Below are 17,772 nucleotides of genomic sequence, written 5' to 3'. Positions count from 1 at the left end.
CGCACCCCGGTTAATTAGGCTTTATTTATTATAAGTATTATTTTATTTAAAGTTGGGTGTGTTTTGTAACTTGGTTTTTAAAACTTAATTAAAAAAATAACTATGTAGTCGGTACTGTTGCATTTTTTCTTAATCTTAAGATTGCATCGGTCATATTTTAAAAATCTCTGGATCTTGTTGATTACTTTGGTGATATAGGTCGTTCTCTTGGGTAACGTCTTCGTTCATATCTTCGCAGTGGTCCTCCTCTTTGACTACCGAGGCTTGTTGTAGGAGTCGTTTCATCTCTTCGTGTTTCTTACGTTGGAAAAAACCAAGCTGACGAAAAAAAAATTGGGGAACATTAGAAAAAAGGATTTAATTTAAGCCTTTCAGATAGTAACCTGTAGGAGTCCAACTGAAATGAGCCCCAACAGTAAAAAGCCAGCGCCCGCGCTAACCGCTATGATCCAATTTGCCAACGGTACTCTCGGAGGCGGTGCTTTCAATACAAAGATCATTGTTACCTACATCGACGTGATAAAACAAAAAGTATAATTATTTTCTATTCTGCGAGGTATTTGTTTTTCGCATGGTACTTGTCCTTGTTGGTTGGTTTCTAACGTATAAAAGCTATCGGTGATGTTATCAACTATCTCTACGGATCCTGACGAAATATAAGTCATATTTCGAGTTAATCCCTGTAAATAAACCGACCGTTGAATTGGTTTCGTAACCATTGAAATATGATTATTATCCTTTGTAAATAATTACGTAGGTTGTGTTGAGCGCGGTCATGTTGAGTTGCGCTTTTATTCTGATCGTAGTTTCATCGTCATCATAGAGGAAAGGGCCAACGATACAAGTCACAGTTAAACACTTCGCACGGTCGCAATCCTGAATAGTTCAAATTGCGTTTGGAATAAGTTACTTACGCGGATAATGGGGGTTTAAGGTAAGACTTTTCCCGCTAGGATCCCTAAACAAACAAATTAAGATAAGTATAAAAAACTCCTTTCAATCGCGTAGAAGACCGCTAGCGGGAAACGTCATAGCTCACATTCCCATTAGTGTTTTGGATAAACCCCTAACCATTTTTAAACTATTTCCCAGAGCTTGGGTCTCTCCGTTAATTGAGATGACGTCCGGGATAAACTCCAACTTAGGATCAAACTCGGATTTAATGTCCGATGTTCCGGAGTCTAAATCCAGATCGGACAAAGTGTCGTTTTCCAGGTTACCGACCAGAAGGCTCTTGCTGCTCATCTTGTCTTTCGAGTAGTCGCAAAAACCCTTAATTGGACTGTTTCCATCCCGAACCTATACCATTTATCGTGGATTATCAGCCCAGTACTTTGTGATTTATTTTATTTGTTGTTACCTCAACGCTCTCAATTATCACGAATTCCGTATTTGATTCCTTGTCTGCAAATGGAATTTCAAAAGTTGCTTTCACCCGATTGACCAGAGTTGGTCCTACCTTCTTCACCTAAAAATATTATTGTAGCGTGTCGTTAGTTTTGTGATTCGTTTTTCCCACAATTCCCAACTTGCATAGTACGCGTGATTCACTGGTAGAAAACTTTCAGATCCTCCGAAAATAGTTAAAGGGGTGTCTGAATAACTGTAATTAAAGTTGATAATCCATAAAATTGAAACCAACTCGATCTAAAAATGTATTACCCTGAAATGTTAACGCTAGCGAGAGCATCCAGTCGCACTTTTAACTCGGCGCTACAATCTTCGCGACTAATTTCGTGGCTCGTAGTTGTGACACGCGCCTCGATTTCTATGACTTTTTGCGTGTTGGCCAAAGGAGAGAAGTCCAATGGAACGATTATTTCTCGCACGGTGTTCTTTCCGATGGGATTTCCAACATTACACTCCAATAATTGTTGAATACCTTCGTTTCTATCAATCGCGTTATTTTCAAAGTTTGTACACCCTCTAGGCAATTTCGCCAAGCGCGTGTTTTTCGGAATAACGAAAGTCATCTTAGACAGGAAAGCTGGCTCTCCTTTGTTTTCCACCTTCACAAAGACGTCTACACTTCGGTTTTGACCAAGGATGACGCTACGTTCGTTATTGAACAATTTCAATTTAATGGACAAATCGGAAGTGCACACGTTGTCGACCCCGCAATCAGTCGGGAAAGGAATCTACGCAGTTTTTCAACAAAATTTATTTAAAGCGGTTAATAATTCTCGAACGGGTTGGCGTTGTACCTCGAGGCTTATTAGAGATGGCGTGTTCGGGTCTAGCACTGGGCAGTCCGAACAAAAATCTTCGCGGCCTTTTTGAACGGGCTCTTCAAGAGTGACTGCCATCTCCAAATAAACGGGGGTGACGTAGTCTTGGTTTTCGCTCTGCGTTCATATACGATAAATAAACTCCCACCATGGTAAGACCAAGAACGTTTTTAGGTTACTGCGTGTCGGTCCGCCAGAAGTTCTACCTGGGCCTGACTACTTTCTCATTAACCGAAATACGTTCTTGACGCGTCATTTTAAATTAAGATCTTTACGGTACCTCAATAACAAAAACTTGCAAATCGAAGCATTTACTCTTTTCTCTGGCAACAAGGAGTTCCCGCGTCCAATTCTTGAGCTTTTTAGAAATAGAAAACACCCCTCTGTCTAATCCGCTTCTGGCATCTACTTGAATGGTCACCGAGAAATCTGTTTCAGATAAGTTGATTGTTATCTCAATTTTAAATTATATTGTCTTGAAACAAAATACTCATGTATTCCGGAAGATGCTTTCCATCGGCGTATACACAACTCGTGATGTTGAAACAGATAACACTTTCCTCGTAACATTTTCTGTTCATATCCCTGTCTATCTGAGCTACGCTGGAATTTATGGAACCGCGCAACTGCAATATGGGGTGTGTCCGTAACAGGAAAACCGTGGCAGAATCGTAAGAGCCGATAAGCAAGTCCGGATAGCTGTTACCATCTATGTCCATGCCTTTGGCGATGCTGATTCCAAATCCTTTTGCATATTTATTGTATATACTTCCTGGTATTATCTTTAGAGTTAATTGATTTAGTTCTATTACTGTTTAGTAGTACTTCAGTAGAAGGTTTATCCAAAGCTTACTTGAACGTAATCGCTCCTCACTCCCTCCTTAAATCCGTGATAGATGTACACGGAACCGTGATCGTTTTCGTAAGGAGCTCCCACCGCTAGATCTAACAGACGCCAGTAATCAGTATTGCCTTTTATTTTTACCTTACATTTCTAATCGGTTATTCTCGAACCATTAAAACCGTCCAAATTGACGTCCCCGATGCAGGCTAGGACGGATCCGAAACGGGCGTTTGTTGTTTTTTGGCCCGTCAGAAAGTTTCTCCATTGTAAACTCTGTCCAATAAAATCCTTTTGGTATTTGAAGAATTAAGATGTTAAAAATTGCGTTATTACTATTCCATCGCTGGTATAAACGCTAGCTTGTCCTTCATCGCCGCCCTGTTCGCTGGAGAACAAAGGTGCTCCCACTATTAGGATGTGGAAATCGTCGCTGTCCGAAATCTTCATAGTTAACAAGGAAGAGCCGAAATAAGAGCCAAACTGTTCGCGATGGTAAAGCAAACGATTTGACTTTAGAATTATCTCTATTTTTTACTTTCGACTTAGGATAGCCTATTTAATGACCTGGTCTCCCATTAAGGTGTTTCCGGGTTCTAACAGTCGCACAAATTTTACTCCTCTTCCATTAAGTGGCGATACGTATACCTAAGAAGCGAAACTTATTCCGTTTTCAGTGGGCACGTATACTCTATGATATAACTTACTTTTCCGAAACCATTTGCTGATTTGGGGGCACCTAGAACGACTGACGGAGATTCATTACCTTCAAAGAAGTAACCGGTAGCGGTTGCGTATCCTGAAAACTTTGAATATTAAAATCGCGTGGCTTTTTAGCGTTATTCTACGTTTTTTTTTCTCGGTAAATACGATACCAGTGTAAATATCGAAGTCAGTTTCCGGCGGAATGAAAGCTGAAGGACTCTTTAGAAGCGAACTTCCCTTTTGGTTTTCGTAGAGTACTACTCCACCTGATATGTAAATACTGTTACATTATCCTTAAGATAGCCCCTGCCTTAAACCCTAAGCCGATAAGCTTAAATATAACGTATGCGGTCTGCTGGTCGCTCATTAACTTGAACAAATAAACTATTGGACCCGAATTTTGATTGCGCGCTTGGTCCTTTTAGAGGATCGCCGTGGTGTCCGCTACTGGACAGATTTACACCCAGATATTAAACAGGCGCGCAATATAAGCGCATAACCTTAGGACTAATATCTATAGTACGTCATCTAACATTGCACGTTGGGTAGGAGCCAAGGCCGTGTTTACTTAATTACGGGCTTTAGGCTAAAACCTACAAATGGGCCATAAAAATCATTCAAGCTATTTCTTACCATACAAACCACGACATTTGTCATTCGCGTCCGGGAAGAGAAGAGACAGTTCCCTTAACTTAAAGTAAACGAAAACCCGACTCCTTTCTGGGCGCTAGGCAATTGCCTACCTTGCCTAGTCAGTAACACGGCCTTGGTATCAGCGGGCGATGTAATTTGGAGAATGGGATTTTTTCTTGTGATTCAAGTCCATTAGTTTTAGTTTATAAACTTTGTGTGCCATGTTTCACCCTTGTAATATACCTATCCACTGGTAAAATCCCGGAGCTCCAATATACAGATCTTGCGTGTCCTTCATTTTCAATAATGATAATATAATTAAAAGCTATCAAGAGCGTCACATTTAGCAACGAACCTCATTAAATCTAACCGACATTCCACCCAAAGCAACTGCTGCGCCTATAATTCTTCTGGTGTATGTTGCTGTAGGGCTATCTGTAATTTCATAATTTTTAATTAGTTCTAGAATATCAAAAGCTACAGTCACACGACCGGTTAAAACGTTTCTGTAGTGTGTTTGAAAATTTGAGAACTATTTCCACGTTTAGTCTAAGTAAATCACACAGACTTAAAAACATCCGATTGGGGGTCTACCATTTTGTTCTGTAAAAACAGGGTTCTAAAATGCAGTCCAATAGGCTTTTTACCTTTACTGTAGTATCATCCAATCCGTCTTCTACCCTGGATTATCAAAAAGCTAGCTAGTTATGTCGTAACTTCTAAACGAACATTAATCCGCGTTGGTGTCGAACCCTCTTAACCCGCGCACGAATTGGTTCGAAACAAGTAAGTTTCCTACTTGTTTTATACCATGTGGACCGAAAGAGGTTAAGGCCTAGTTTTACTGGGCTTTAACTATAGTGTGACCGTAGCTAATATGATTGGCAATATTTTCGTACAACTATAGAACGGTAGAAGCTTTTGTACGTCGTTTTGGGAAGAGCTTCCTTTCGCCATAATGGTTTCCGATGAAATCCGATAACACACACCGACCATCGAATATAGTTCCATCGTAGTTTTATAGTAATCAGAATTCGGACTCATCCATCGATGTCCGCAAACCTACAAAGATCCGTGTCAACCGAATATATTGTACAATTGGATATTAGTTGGTTCTTACGACAGTGTCGAAAGGCTCTTTCGTTTGAGTATCAAGGGAGACCCCTAACCACATGCCGCGGCTACCGTCGATTTTATATTTTTTACCGCTCTCCTTGTCAACTCGCGTGTAATTTAAACCATCTGAAAATGAAATTTCAACTCGTTATTCTTCATTTTTCCCCCTTTTTTGCAAGTTCGCTCTTACAGGGCTCAACGACCACTTCCGTGCATTTTTCATTCCGAAAATTACACTTGTAAAGGACACCAGAGTCACTAACTATGGAATTTCCCTTCGGTGCAGTTATCAATACGCTGCTATAAGACAATTAAGCACGCTATCAACGTGTTAAAAGTCCCGGTAGTTTTGTTTTCGTGGTAGGCTCGAACAACCATCTTTACCACATCTACGTGGTTTTTGTTTTACAAATGGTACCTACCTGTTGTCCTTGCTGTTGAAATGGAAGCTAGTTGAGTAACCGAAATAAGTACCCTTTCCCTTTGGGTCTTCAAATTTTATAGCGTTGTTAGTATTAATATTAAAACCTAAAACGTTTACCGACTCCCAATAAATATATAATATCAAACATTTTATTCCCAGTAGTAACATCTTTCTGTCTATGGAATATTTAGCTTACTGCACCGTGAGGTTTATAATCTTTGACACTTTTTCAAATTGTTTTCAAGCCTGGAAAATAAAAAAATTGTAGATTCCGGAGAAAGAGGAAGTTTGCAACCGGAAGTAGCTCCCTTTCGCACTATAGTGCCTGTGTTAAATTCCCCCTACGCCAAATTCCCAATAATTTCATCCTTTAATGTATATTTTCGCAGCAGAATTTTTGTAGGGAATAAATTACGGCCGAGCCTGTTCCGTTTCATTTATGATAATAGTGCAACCCCCGTCGTCGCGCCGTGTTCGGGTGTCTTAATTCGAGAAGGATGACTCTCATTGCGATATGTTGTGGAACTATTCAGACTGAAAAAAGGCAAGGTTTTGAAAAGCAATATATACTAGTTAAAAATATCGAAAAAAGTCTTTATTGTCACACAATACGCTTTTTGGTATGGTAATTTGTTTCCTAGGAATGTTTTTTTTCATCACCTCTAAAAACTCCTCCATAGTTCGAGAAAATAGTTGTTTCCATTATGTACACTTTTTTTCATCTAAAAATAGCTTAATATGCGTATATACAGAGACAAAATAAATAGTTTTCGGCTAAACTAAACCACGTGCATTGCCACGATCGCGCCGGGAAAATATTAGCGCCTTTTCACGTGTTGGAGTTAGCGAAATTTATATAATCGAACTCGTCTTTGTCCGCGTTGCTATCGTTGTCGTTGTCGACCGATTTTTCACTAATTAGAGACGCTTCTTGCATCATTTTTTGCATATCTTCCCGTTGCTTCCGGCGGAAGAAACCCAACTGAAATGTAAAAAGATAAAATTTAGACGCCTGTTTTTCAGTGTCTTTAGAATCGTGTTTTACCTGTACGAGGGCCAGCAACAAGAGCGCGAGCAAGAGGAATCCGGCGCCGACGGCTACGGCGATAATCCAGTTGTCAATCGATCTTGTCGGTTGATGGGGAGAGATCAACGAGGTTACGGCCTAATGTGAAATTTGAGTTGAGATTTAAAGATAACGATAGCGGGAATATTATTAGAAGCCGATAATTGAAAATAATGGTTCAAGGCGTGAAAGTCCGTCATTTTCGGCGTGGAGACGCAGCAAAGAAGCGGGACTGCATGGTGTTTACTTTATTACATATACACCGAAAATGGCGGACTTTTTCGTAAATAACAATTAATCTTTTTCGGCGTAGTTTTGACTAGGATTATACTCACGTTATCGTTATCCGGTCTATGATCCGGTGGTTGGGGTTTATAGTTTGGATCGCGAATCCACACCTTTCCTTCCGTCACGAAAGTTATATTCCCCGTATCACCCTAAAAATTCGACCCGTTTAGTCAACTGTTTTCGAGGCGACATTATGACGCGGTATACTCACTAAAACCGTTTTTATCGCAGTCATGTTGGCTAAAGTTCTAATCTTGACGGTCGCGACCTTATTGGTGTCAATGAAAGGACCAACTGTGCAAACCAAAATTTTGCATATCATCGTCGTGCAATTCTGAGTAATCAATATCGTAGAGATCAGTTAGTTGTAAGTCTATTTTCCAATATTCACTCGAGAACCTACCATGATGAAATTTTTATTGCCAGTTTTCCACCATTTGTCTTCCCTCTTTTCTCTGGGCGACGTTTTCGTTTCAGTCGGGCTCATTGCGTTTTTCGCGATTAGGCTCTCGTCTTTCTCTTCGACGCTTCTCTTAGCTCTCTCGTCCAAATCATTGATGGTATTGGGAGCGTCTTTTCCACCACGGTCTTCCACGTATATCGGCGATTCGCTGTCGTAGTCGTAATCGAATCTACTCTCGACGCTGTCAGCCAGAGTAAGGTTGCACGTTCCTGTCACCGTTGATTTACCATCTCCAACTTCGACTCCTTGAATAGTCACCATTTGAACCCCCGTACCTTTATCGGTCAGAGGCAGATAGATGGCGACACCAACCGATTTTATGGGACTGGGAAGGTATTTCAATATCTAAAAGAGAAGTGATATTAGCCAAATTCGCGCATCGCTGCCATTTTATTAACGCTTTGATACTTGCCACGAATTTATGGATAATGGGTATCAGATCGGCCTTAGATTCGTACACTATTTGTTCTCGTTCGGCATGTCTGCGAAAAAAGATTGACGTGAACTAGACTGAGTGTATTTTTATTCAATTTTGACTTGTTAAAAGTAATTGTCAAAGGAAAACGATTTGTTGAGAAAAGAATGAGTCTCACCCGCGAATGGTGATATCGGCCAATGCTGCAAGCGGAATTCGAAGATAATATTTATTATCTCGGTAGTTATACTCCTCGCTCGCCGTTTTGGCAACCATTTCCAGAATTATCTCCGTTTTGGTGTAATCCAGTTTGGAAATGTCCAATTTTATTTGGAAAATGCTCTGCGAATAATTTAAAAATATTTTAGGTTTATCGAAATTTAAAAAAACCGGAAATGAAACGGTCGCTTACGGTAACTCCACTTGGAAGAGGATTCCCCAATTTACACTCTAGACTACTGCTTCGTTCGACTTTGTCGACGGCGTTTTCTGCGCCGACCGCGTCGTCTTTTCCGCTGCCTTCTATGAAGTCGACAATGTGACAGTGAGCCTGATTGATAATTAAAACTTCCTCTGGTAATTGAATGAATAAACTGGACGCGTAGGCGGCTTCGCCCACATTTTCCACGTGTACGTCGACGGTTATACTGTCGTTGGCGCCCAAGATGATCGGTTCGTCTTCCCTACGAATTCCTCGGGAATTATTTAAATTTATCTAGGCCACGAGTCGCGGATGTCGCGACCCTTTTTAAATTTTATTTTACTTACGGTAGACCAACAACCGAGGCTCTCACTTTGAGATCCGAAGTGCAAGTATTATCATCTCCACATCCCGTTCGAAAGAAGATCTTCGCGCGGGATTATTAAAGTTTAAGTTGAGAGATGTTTTAATGAAGTTACGTGACAGTAATAATACCTCGTTTGTGATGGATGTTTGGGTGCCAGGGTCTAACAAAGGGCAAGAACTGCAAAAGGCTTCTTCCGGTTGATTGTCACTCGCTAATGAATAGTTCATTTGAAATATCATCGGGCTGATAAAATCTTGAATGTCATCCTGTAATATTAGACGCGTGTCGCGTAAGTACTTGTTCAGTTAACAATAAGGCTTTTCTTTCCCGACACTTACGTGAACGTGAACTAAGCGTTCGAAGCAGATATGTTTTCCCAGCACTAATCTGACGCCTTCGAGTAGAGTAGTGGTCACTCGGTTTTCGTGATAAAAGTAACCCCTCTTTGGTCTTTGATTCGCTTCCTGACCCACATCGAGATCCAACTTTACCAAGAAATCTAGTTTTGTAAGTGTGAAAGATCACCGTCATTTTAACGTATCTATATGGCAGAATGTAGGATGAGAGGGTAGCTAACCTATGTCCTCGGAGACGTGTTTTCCGCTATATTTGAGACAAGCGAGCACTTGAAAGCAAGATACTTTACGACCTTTATACTGGCAAAAAGTTCTGTTGACGTCAATTTGAGAAATGTTGAACTCTACCCTGGCAGACACTTGAATAACGGGACGCGATCTGCAGCGAGGAGTAAATGGAATTAAAAACAAAAGCAGCAGCGTTTCGGATAAATTAAGTCTCTAGTGGCACGTGATAGAAACTAACCTCAATAAAACAGCTTTGTCTGAACTGTAAGCTCCTATTAGTAAATCTATAAATTATTTGGAATATATTTAAGACGTACGATCTTCCAAGACTTTGACTATAGGTTAAAAACACTTACCGGGATAAAGGTTATCGTCGATGTCCATGGCCCTCGATATACTCGAACCGAACCCTTTGAGACCCGAATTCAAATCTTTGGCCAAAATCCTTTGGGAATATTGCGGTTTCAACCCGCCTTTTGTGCCGTGGTAGATATAAACCGCCCCCGTTTCGTCTTCGTAAGGAGCTCCGATGGCGATGTCTATGACGGAAAACCAGTCAATATACAAACTAACAGTAACGAAATCAATAGCGTACCGATGAATCCGTCTTGATTAATATCCTTAATGCTGGCGATGGACGATCCGAAGCGAGCACCTGCCTTCTTAGCTCCCATAATTACGTCTTTTTGCAATTGGAGGCCCTGCGTAGAGAATAATCGGTCGTTAACGGGGAGCGCGTTCAGCAAAGTAGCGCGGGCGATCCTCGATGAGGCGATTGAACTTACTACTCCGTCGCTGTAATATACGTAGATTCTGCCTTCGTCGCCACCGTTCTTGAGAGAGTGCAGGGGCGCCCCGACAATTAAATCCGTGAATTCGTCGTTGTCTATGTTCACTCCGAGTAGAGTGGCCCCGAAGTATTCTCCCAACTAGCGCAGTTATACAAATTCGGTAAATATTATCCAGGCTGGATAAGGTCGAATCCCTTACCTGTTCTCCTTCCATTTTCGTTTGCACGATGAATTTCTGGGTATAAACGCCAGATTTTTGGAAAATGTAAACCTGCGTTGTTTAGAAACAAATATGATAAATTTTCGGGAAATTTCAGGGAATTGAAACGTTTCCTACTGACCCTTCCGTTGTTTCCGGCATCCCTGGGCGCTCCAGCAACGTAATAGGTTCCTCCGATTTGAAAGAAGCGGCCAGATGTGACGGAGTATCCGATGTAGGACTCGGGAGACACTTTTTCCACACCCACAGTCTGGGGCACTTTGGGCTCCAACTTTTTGCTGGTGATGAAATACGGAATTTTATATTCGACCACTGTCCCCCGCCAATCGTGGTATCCAGGGGCTCCGAGTAGTAAATCTTCGCCACTCTCGCTAAATGCTGCTGATGATCCCGCTTGGGCTAGGGCATACAAGTAGATGCCCGGTGGAACGATACTTTGTTTACCTGTGGATTTTACATCGTTTTAGCTATAATTCAATTATTAAGGAGCTAATTTTGTTAAAAATTATACTTCTTTTGATTAAGGGTAGTAGTTTCTTGGACGTAGTTAGGTTTTGATTAAGTAAGTAGCAGACGCCATTAGCCAGTAAATGGTCAACGTATATGCTGTTCTTCCACAGATGACCGCATACCTGTTAAGAATCAATATTGTTAAAACCTTCTCTTATTACGGGTGTTAATTGTTTCGAATGGTTACTAACCACGACGTGATGCGGCTCCGTGGGTTGAGTGTCGAGACTAACGCCCAACCACATACCATCCTTCATGTCCTGGTAGCTTTCCTCGTTGTTTGGTTTCACCCGCGTGTTACCTAAAACAATGCTTAATAAATTATTCGGCAAATCGTGAACGTATCCGGAAGATGTGTGATATCGGGGCCACCCGCAATTTATACGTATTATTGTTCATACTTTCACGCTCGATCGCAACGGATTTTTGATTGCGGTTTGATAATTTTGCTTTCCGGCGGAAAGTTTCATTAACCACGCGAACCCAAATATACATTGGTTCGATTTCGTTTACTAAAATAGAAGTTTATCAGATCGTTTGATTGTTTTAATCGAATTAATAATAAGCGCGAGTTCGGCCGCCTTCCTCGTAGTAATGGTCGTTTTGGCATTCGTCATGTCCATTAGTCAGGGGATTCGCGTTTGGAATATTACGCAAACACAATTTATACGCGCTTCGACAAAACGCTTACTCGCCCCGCTCTTACCTGTTTTATCGACGAGCACTTCTTTGCATTTTGGTATCGTTGGCTTCATAGGCGTAATGGGACACTTGTACAACACTCCCGGCTCTTTTATGTCTCGCAGAATTGACGAATTAGCCTTAGGCCCAGCAACAAGCGCTCTGTTTAGATTATATAAATGAAAATAATTCATTTACAACGGGTGACAAACTCCTTTGTCTTTTAAACTAATATGCGCAGCATTTCTTCTGTATTTAATAAAGTTATCTTTAAGTCGATCATTAAAGAAGTCGACTCCGGTTTATTTTAAGACAAGAAACTATACGGTTATAGTTACAATACCGGTATTAAAAATAAACTTTGGTTTAATAAACTATAAGTTAATTTTGCCTCGCATAAAGGGTATTACAGTTATTAACTCATATTGAAAAATTCTCTTTGGTTTACTAAACCTGATTTAATATGCCTCGTCTGCCGATACGCATATGTGTAAGCGTGCTCTGTAAGTTTAGATTTAATTAATTTTGAACTAAGAGTTATCATTTACCCTGTCCCCTTAAAAATCATATAGAGAACTAACACTCCGTAGCTTTGACCGATTTTTTTTCACTAGGAAAAATCATGGGTAACGTCGAACTGTTAGCTCCATATTGAGCTGTCCTTGTTATCAAAATTATGAAGAAAAACTTCATATGCGCACATCTCAGTATTAAATATTAAATTTAATATCTGGGTAATATAGCTAATATATAATTATCTTCTCGAATATTACCTATAATGGCAGATTTTGCAATAATATTCCCGATAAATATCCATTAATATGTGATATATCACCGTTAAATGATAATGGACATTAATAACTTAGTTTTATTAAAAATAATGTGCGTAGGTTTCTTTTAACTATATCTTTTGGAATGTATATAAACCGCGGGTTCCGGAATGACATTTCAAGCGAATATTTGATCAGGTGACTCATTTCTGATGGTCATATTGCGCAAGCCGTAGTAAGCGTCATTTCTGATCTCTCATCGTCTAAATAGCATTCGAATTATTATTCACTCGGAACTCGTTTTTACCATTTTACTTTTTCTTAAATATTTTTTTAGAACTTGACTTTTTAATGACTAGAGACGTTAAGACCCGTACACCCGAAGTCTGAGAGAAAATCATCAAAAGCCTATAATGCCCAGCACCGCCGGTATTACATTTATTCCGTAGTAAAACTAAAATAAGTTAGTTTGTTCAACACCTTGTCCTACTTTTAAAGAACTTCGAGGTTCTTGTACGAACTTCCAACAAAATATTGGATAAATCACCTATTCCTACGAAATTCTTCATTGCTATAGTGCCGTTTTATTATTTTAAACCTTTTTGTTCCTCAATAATAGAATACGATTATTGGTAAATTTGGTACAGTTTCAAATTACAAAGAAAGAAATAAATAAATAAAACTTACAAATATCCTTCGTTATTCTTGTGCAACGCGACGGAATATCCAAAATATTTTTCCGTACCATTAACGGACATATCATATACAATTGGGAATTTAGTATCCACGTTAAAGGTCAAACTCAACTGGACACAACAACATAATAACCAGCTAACAACACGTCTGGAAATCATTTGGGCGTTTCGTGAACGCGTCAAAAACAACATTTTACTAGTTTGAAATATTTAAAAAGGTTTCGTACTGAAATTACTTTTGCGCTATAAACTTTTCACGCTTGTTCCTTATATTTAAAATATAATATATTTCAATGTTCGTAAGGCACTGTGGTTAAAAATGTTTGGCGCGTGTAGAACGCTTCTCGAGAAGAAGAAACACTCCCAAGTCTTTGTACAACGTTCGTTTTCCCCTCCGGAACCGCGAATGAGGCTGCTGAAGCTCGGAGCTCTTTTCGCAGTTCTCTCTGTGGAGGAGAAAACTATACAAAACCGGACTTTCTTTTAATAAAGCGATGACGCTATGCGCGGATTCTACTACGTCACAATACGTTTTACCGCGAACACTTGGATAGAAACAACGTATTTAATTATTCTTTTTGGCGAATCCCGTTTTCTATTCCGGAAACTGAAATTAGGGACGATTTCGGCTTAAGAAATTCGTCAATGTTTATTAAAATTTTTGCTTATTATCGTTTCTACGCCTCTTTAATATCATAAACATTTATTCGAACGATTAATTTTCTAACAGGCGTATAATCTATGGCCTACGACTATATCGCAACGTGATAAAAAAGTTGAACTTTAGAATAAAAACTTTCAAAGTCAAAAGTCGAGTTAAAACAAGAACCTTTTTTTTTAATGGAATTGAATCTTCCATGTAGCCCCAAAAATCTCCACGGGTGTCCCGAGCTAGAGCTCTGTGTACCCGGTTTTTGACCAAACTGAAGATAAAAATCCCTTTTCTGTTTGGGCTTGTTTATTTTTTGTCACTGCTCTGAGAGGCAAGGGGCTAAAACGTGTATATGGATTCTTTTATATGGCTCCTTGGGGGGATGGACTATCCTACGGGATACCAGAATTGAAAAGGAGTTGTAACGGACCGGGAAGAATTCCGAGAATTTATGGCTCATGGATTTACGGGAAAAAGTTTATCCGATGGCCATCCCCCTCTCGCCTAGGGCTCTAACCCAATGGCATTCGAAAGGTAATAGTATAGCCTTCACTAACGAGCCTCATTCCCCTTTGAAGAAAGAGTCAAAATTAATAATTGATGGGAGAATAGGGAAGGTAAATTGTAGCGAATCGCCGAATGGGTGGCGCGCAATGAGTCAATTTTTTTCTTTTTTCTTTCGTTTCGGTTCAGCCGCAGACGTGTAACAAGTGTTTTGTTGTGACTCATGAACTTGACACTTCCTGCGTTTCCTCCCCCTTTTCCTTCAAAATCTAACACTCGTAACCATTGGCTTATACCGTTAAAAGCGCTAAAGACTGGCACTGTACTATTTAATTCGCGCCGCGTGTTTTTTAATAAGATAAATTAGGGAAAATCGGTACCTATCTACCTAATGAATGCCGAGGGTTATAGCTTTAAGATGCTAATAATACAGTTGGCTAATATAAGCATCTACAATACTAGGAGGCCAATAAATTAGGGAAAATCGGTACCTATCTACCTAATGAATGCCGAGGGTTATAGCTTTAAGATGCTAATAATACAGTTGGCTAATATAAGCATCTCCAATACTAGGAGGCCAATAAACCTTTTACAAAAAGACGTCGCGTATGGTTTGAGATTACCAGCGGTTCGCAAAAGGTGTTCTGCGAAACCCTGGGGTTCCTTGGAAGGGTCACAGGGGTTCCAAGAATTCACATCGCGGCCATTTTTATTTGTGTCAAGAGTCTTTTAAGATAAGTAAAAAAATAAGTTGGGGTTCCGCTGGTGTTTACCATTGCGGGTTAGTTACCAAGCGCTGGAACGTTATTGCAAATTTAATTGAAAATGGTCTACGTAATCTAGAAATTTTAGAAAATTAAAATCAGATAACTTTTTTTTAAATAAAATTGTTTTTCAATAATGAAAAAATATCTTAAATAGTTTTAATAATTCTATTGAAAGCCTAATTTATGTGGCTTTCACGAAGCACAAAGTTACAAACACAAGGTTTTTTGAGCACGAGATATTGAATTTTTTTCATATGGTATATGCGAGAGAATATATAGGATTTTATATTTTAACACGAATGTGTGTATGTAGTTCTTGGCAAACATCCGAACACTTGACGTAATTAGAATACTCAGTAATCCCAGTGCAGTTAGTCGAAAGTGTTGTTATTCATTCTAGGCACAGATATACAAAGATAGGATTTGCATAAGCCATGGTAAAATGTTTTGCTTAAAAAAATAAGAAAGTGACAAGCTCATGACATTAGCCAAAAGCGTTTTGTACAATTTAAATTCTCACAAAGAAATTTAATTGTTCGCCAACGAATGATTAATATTTTTCTCTTTTGCCTATTTCGTTGAAATTAAATTTTGGGGTATTTTTTCATTTCCTAAGTGAAATCTAATACCAACTGGCCTTTTGGGGGAAAATAAGCGTATCATTTTTTTGTCAGGGTTGAAAAATCTGTTGTCATAAATCGCAATCCGTAAATTAACTTGGGGTGCGGATTCCAAAGAATGGCTCTCGCTTGGTGGTTATATAGAAATGCAGATTCTGTTATTTTCTTATTTAAGTAAACCGGTATTAAATTACCTCTAGTTTTTATTACAGAATGACTCGATTTAATTAGGTTGTATTCTGTTATTAGCAATGTTTTTATTATTATTGGGGCCCAAGCGTAATTAAATAACGTTTACAAGAAAATGACGAAGTCTTATCACATTTCCTATTTAGGAGTTAAATTTTGCTCTCTATTCCGTTTGTGTTTTTTGTTGCTTTGTAAATAAAGATTGATAAGAGATGGGGGAAACAAAAGTAGATCTTTAAAATCAAAGATGAACTGTTTTATTATCTGGAAGTAGTAATATTATTCTTTTCTAAATGAACTTACATAAACCAATTGGTTACAAAAATATATTAATTATTTTCACAAGTAACATTATAAGTAAGTATGACACTTTGAATTCTTCCGATGCTTATTTTTAATGAAAGTCCGCCACCTCTTACTAGTCTATGGAAGTGTCCAGTAACAGTTCTCGAGAAATCGTCGCTTATTTGAAGGAACAGCCAACACCTATTTAACATTGAAACGCTTGAAATCGTTGAGTGTCATACTCATATTTATTATGTTACTTATGCTATTCGTAACGGTATTTCCCCCGGAGAGGATTAGAGGAACGGAAGTTTTAAGCCACATATTCTCTAGAGCGGAGGAGGATGCGTTAAAAGATAGCGATTCAGCTAATAGTTTGCGGAATATTTTTTATACAATTGCATTTCCCAGTGAAATGATGTTGAGCTATCCTAAATAAGGAGTGCTCAGTAAAATATATTTTACAGAGAGAGTTTTTGGGAAAAACGAGTAATTTAATACCTTGAATATGATTCTTTCAATCTGGTTCTCAAAGGGCTGCAATCAGAAATTTATAATAAAACGTCTTCGGAGAAACTATTGTACTTCTTATTCCGCCTATGTTAAAGTGTAAAATCCTTTTTGCAATTTTGACAAGCGGCGTAAGAATAAGATGTCCCCGAAATATTTTTAGAAAGCCTAGGGCCCCATGTAGACGGCATTGTCCACGCGAAAAGAAATTAATTGGCGAAACTATAAAATAAATTTAGTCTTAACCAACTTGTTAAAATTGGAAAACAAAAACACGTGACTACCATATCACAGCCAACTTCCTTTCGGTAACTCGTGTTCATAGTTGTCCGTGCGACGGTAAAGCAAAAATAATTCCTTCCAGATATTGCAGACAGCTAATGAATTTCCACCTTTCTATTACAAGATGCAGGGCTTGCCATCACCCTCCTACGCATAGTAACCCGGCCACCTGAATTAATGGCTTCAAAAGTCGCATGATGACTTAGGCCTATGGTGGTGCCTTGGGTATTAGCCTAGCTGATTATTATTATTATAATAATTAGACGAATTTGTCAAAATTTAAATATAAATAAAATGAATAATAGTTCGCATTTCTTAGGATAGATGGCGCTGCTGTTCTCCAGAAAGTCACGTGTTTACCATCTTTTCAGCCCCCCCCCCCCTGGACTTTATAGTTTCGCCTATTATGTCTTATATTTAAAAAAGCAGCTACAGTATATTTAAAAAACCGTTCGTTTTGAATATTTGCGTCTAAAGATTTTAAAACATGACCGCTCTTTGTGATACCATCGCAGCTGCGCAGTCGCTCTTATGCTTATTTTCTCAATAGAAGTGGTTCTAGCTTGGTAAATGAATTATGTGGCAGCAAAACGTGTGTGGGTCATTCCATGTCCAATCGAGAGGTTGGGAGGCACTACCTCACCGATTTTTATATGAATTTTTTGTGTTAAAGTAGGCTTGAAATAATGACAATTCCCAAAATTTGGGCCCTATCGGTAAAAATGGGCGTTTTATGATTTATTGA

The 17,772-nt window shown here is 39.1% G+C and overlaps 1 protein-coding gene across 1 annotated transcript; it reads right to left on the bottom strand.

Moving 5' to 3' along the window:
• Positions 1 to 60: 60 nt before the first annotated feature.
• On the bottom strand, positions 61 to 13,897 carry LOC149932507 (uncharacterized). Its single transcript, XM_090157136.1, has 45 exons — positions 13,211 to 13,897; positions 11,779 to 11,915; positions 11,264 to 11,373; positions 11,074 to 11,194; positions 10,684 to 11,006; positions 10,542 to 10,613; positions 10,337 to 10,480; positions 10,147 to 10,252; positions 9,908 to 10,090; positions 9,790 to 9,835; positions 9,545 to 9,702; positions 9,306 to 9,466; positions 9,096 to 9,233; positions 8,948 to 9,027; positions 8,592 to 8,862; positions 8,358 to 8,521; positions 8,177 to 8,246; positions 7,705 to 8,109; positions 7,513 to 7,635; positions 7,349 to 7,450; positions 6,993 to 7,112; positions 6,780 to 6,929; positions 5,946 to 6,067; positions 5,714 to 5,823; positions 5,528 to 5,649; positions 5,307 to 5,469; positions 4,763 to 4,842; positions 4,651 to 4,699; positions 3,945 to 4,040; positions 3,777 to 3,868; positions 3,637 to 3,717; positions 3,406 to 3,552; positions 3,243 to 3,345; positions 3,082 to 3,173; positions 2,719 to 3,010; positions 2,509 to 2,657; positions 2,205 to 2,345; positions 1,663 to 2,138; positions 1,534 to 1,603; positions 1,361 to 1,468; positions 1,072 to 1,299; positions 754 to 876; positions 579 to 680; positions 384 to 506; positions 61 to 318 (listed from the first exon to the last, which is right to left on the bottom strand). Exons 1-45 carry the CDS (start codon positions 13,408 to 13,410, stop codon positions 151 to 153), a joined length of 6,621 nt encoding a protein of 2,206 aa, XP_090013262.1. The 5' UTR covers positions 13,411 to 13,897; the 3' UTR covers positions 61 to 150.
• Positions 13,898 to 17,772: the final 3,875 nt, after the last annotated feature.

This window comes from Leiobunum rupestre, chromosome 8 (genome assembly GCF_980474605.1).
Source record: "Leiobunum rupestre chromosome 8, qqLeiRupe1.1.hap1, whole genome shotgun sequence".
NCBI classification, from domain to species: domain Eukaryota; kingdom Metazoa; phylum Arthropoda; class Arachnida; order Opiliones; family Sclerosomatidae; genus Leiobunum; species Leiobunum rupestre.
Note: the sequence above shows the minus strand (reverse complement) of the source record. Positions and strands in the feature narration are given on the sequence as shown.

Coding starts and splice junctions, on each gene's coding strand:
- LOC149932507 (XM_090157136.1), bottom strand. CDS start 13,410: ATGTTGTTTTTGACGCGTTCACGAAACGCCCAAATGATTTCCAGACGT. Junction 10,614..10,683: donor ATGCCGGAAACAACGGAAGG/GTCAGTAGGAAA, acceptor TAAACAACGCAG/GTTTACATTTTCCAAAAATC. Junction 3,011..3,081: donor TGAGGAGCGATTACGTTCAA/GTAAGCTTTGGA, acceptor TTAACTCTAAAG/ATAATACCAGGAAGTATATA.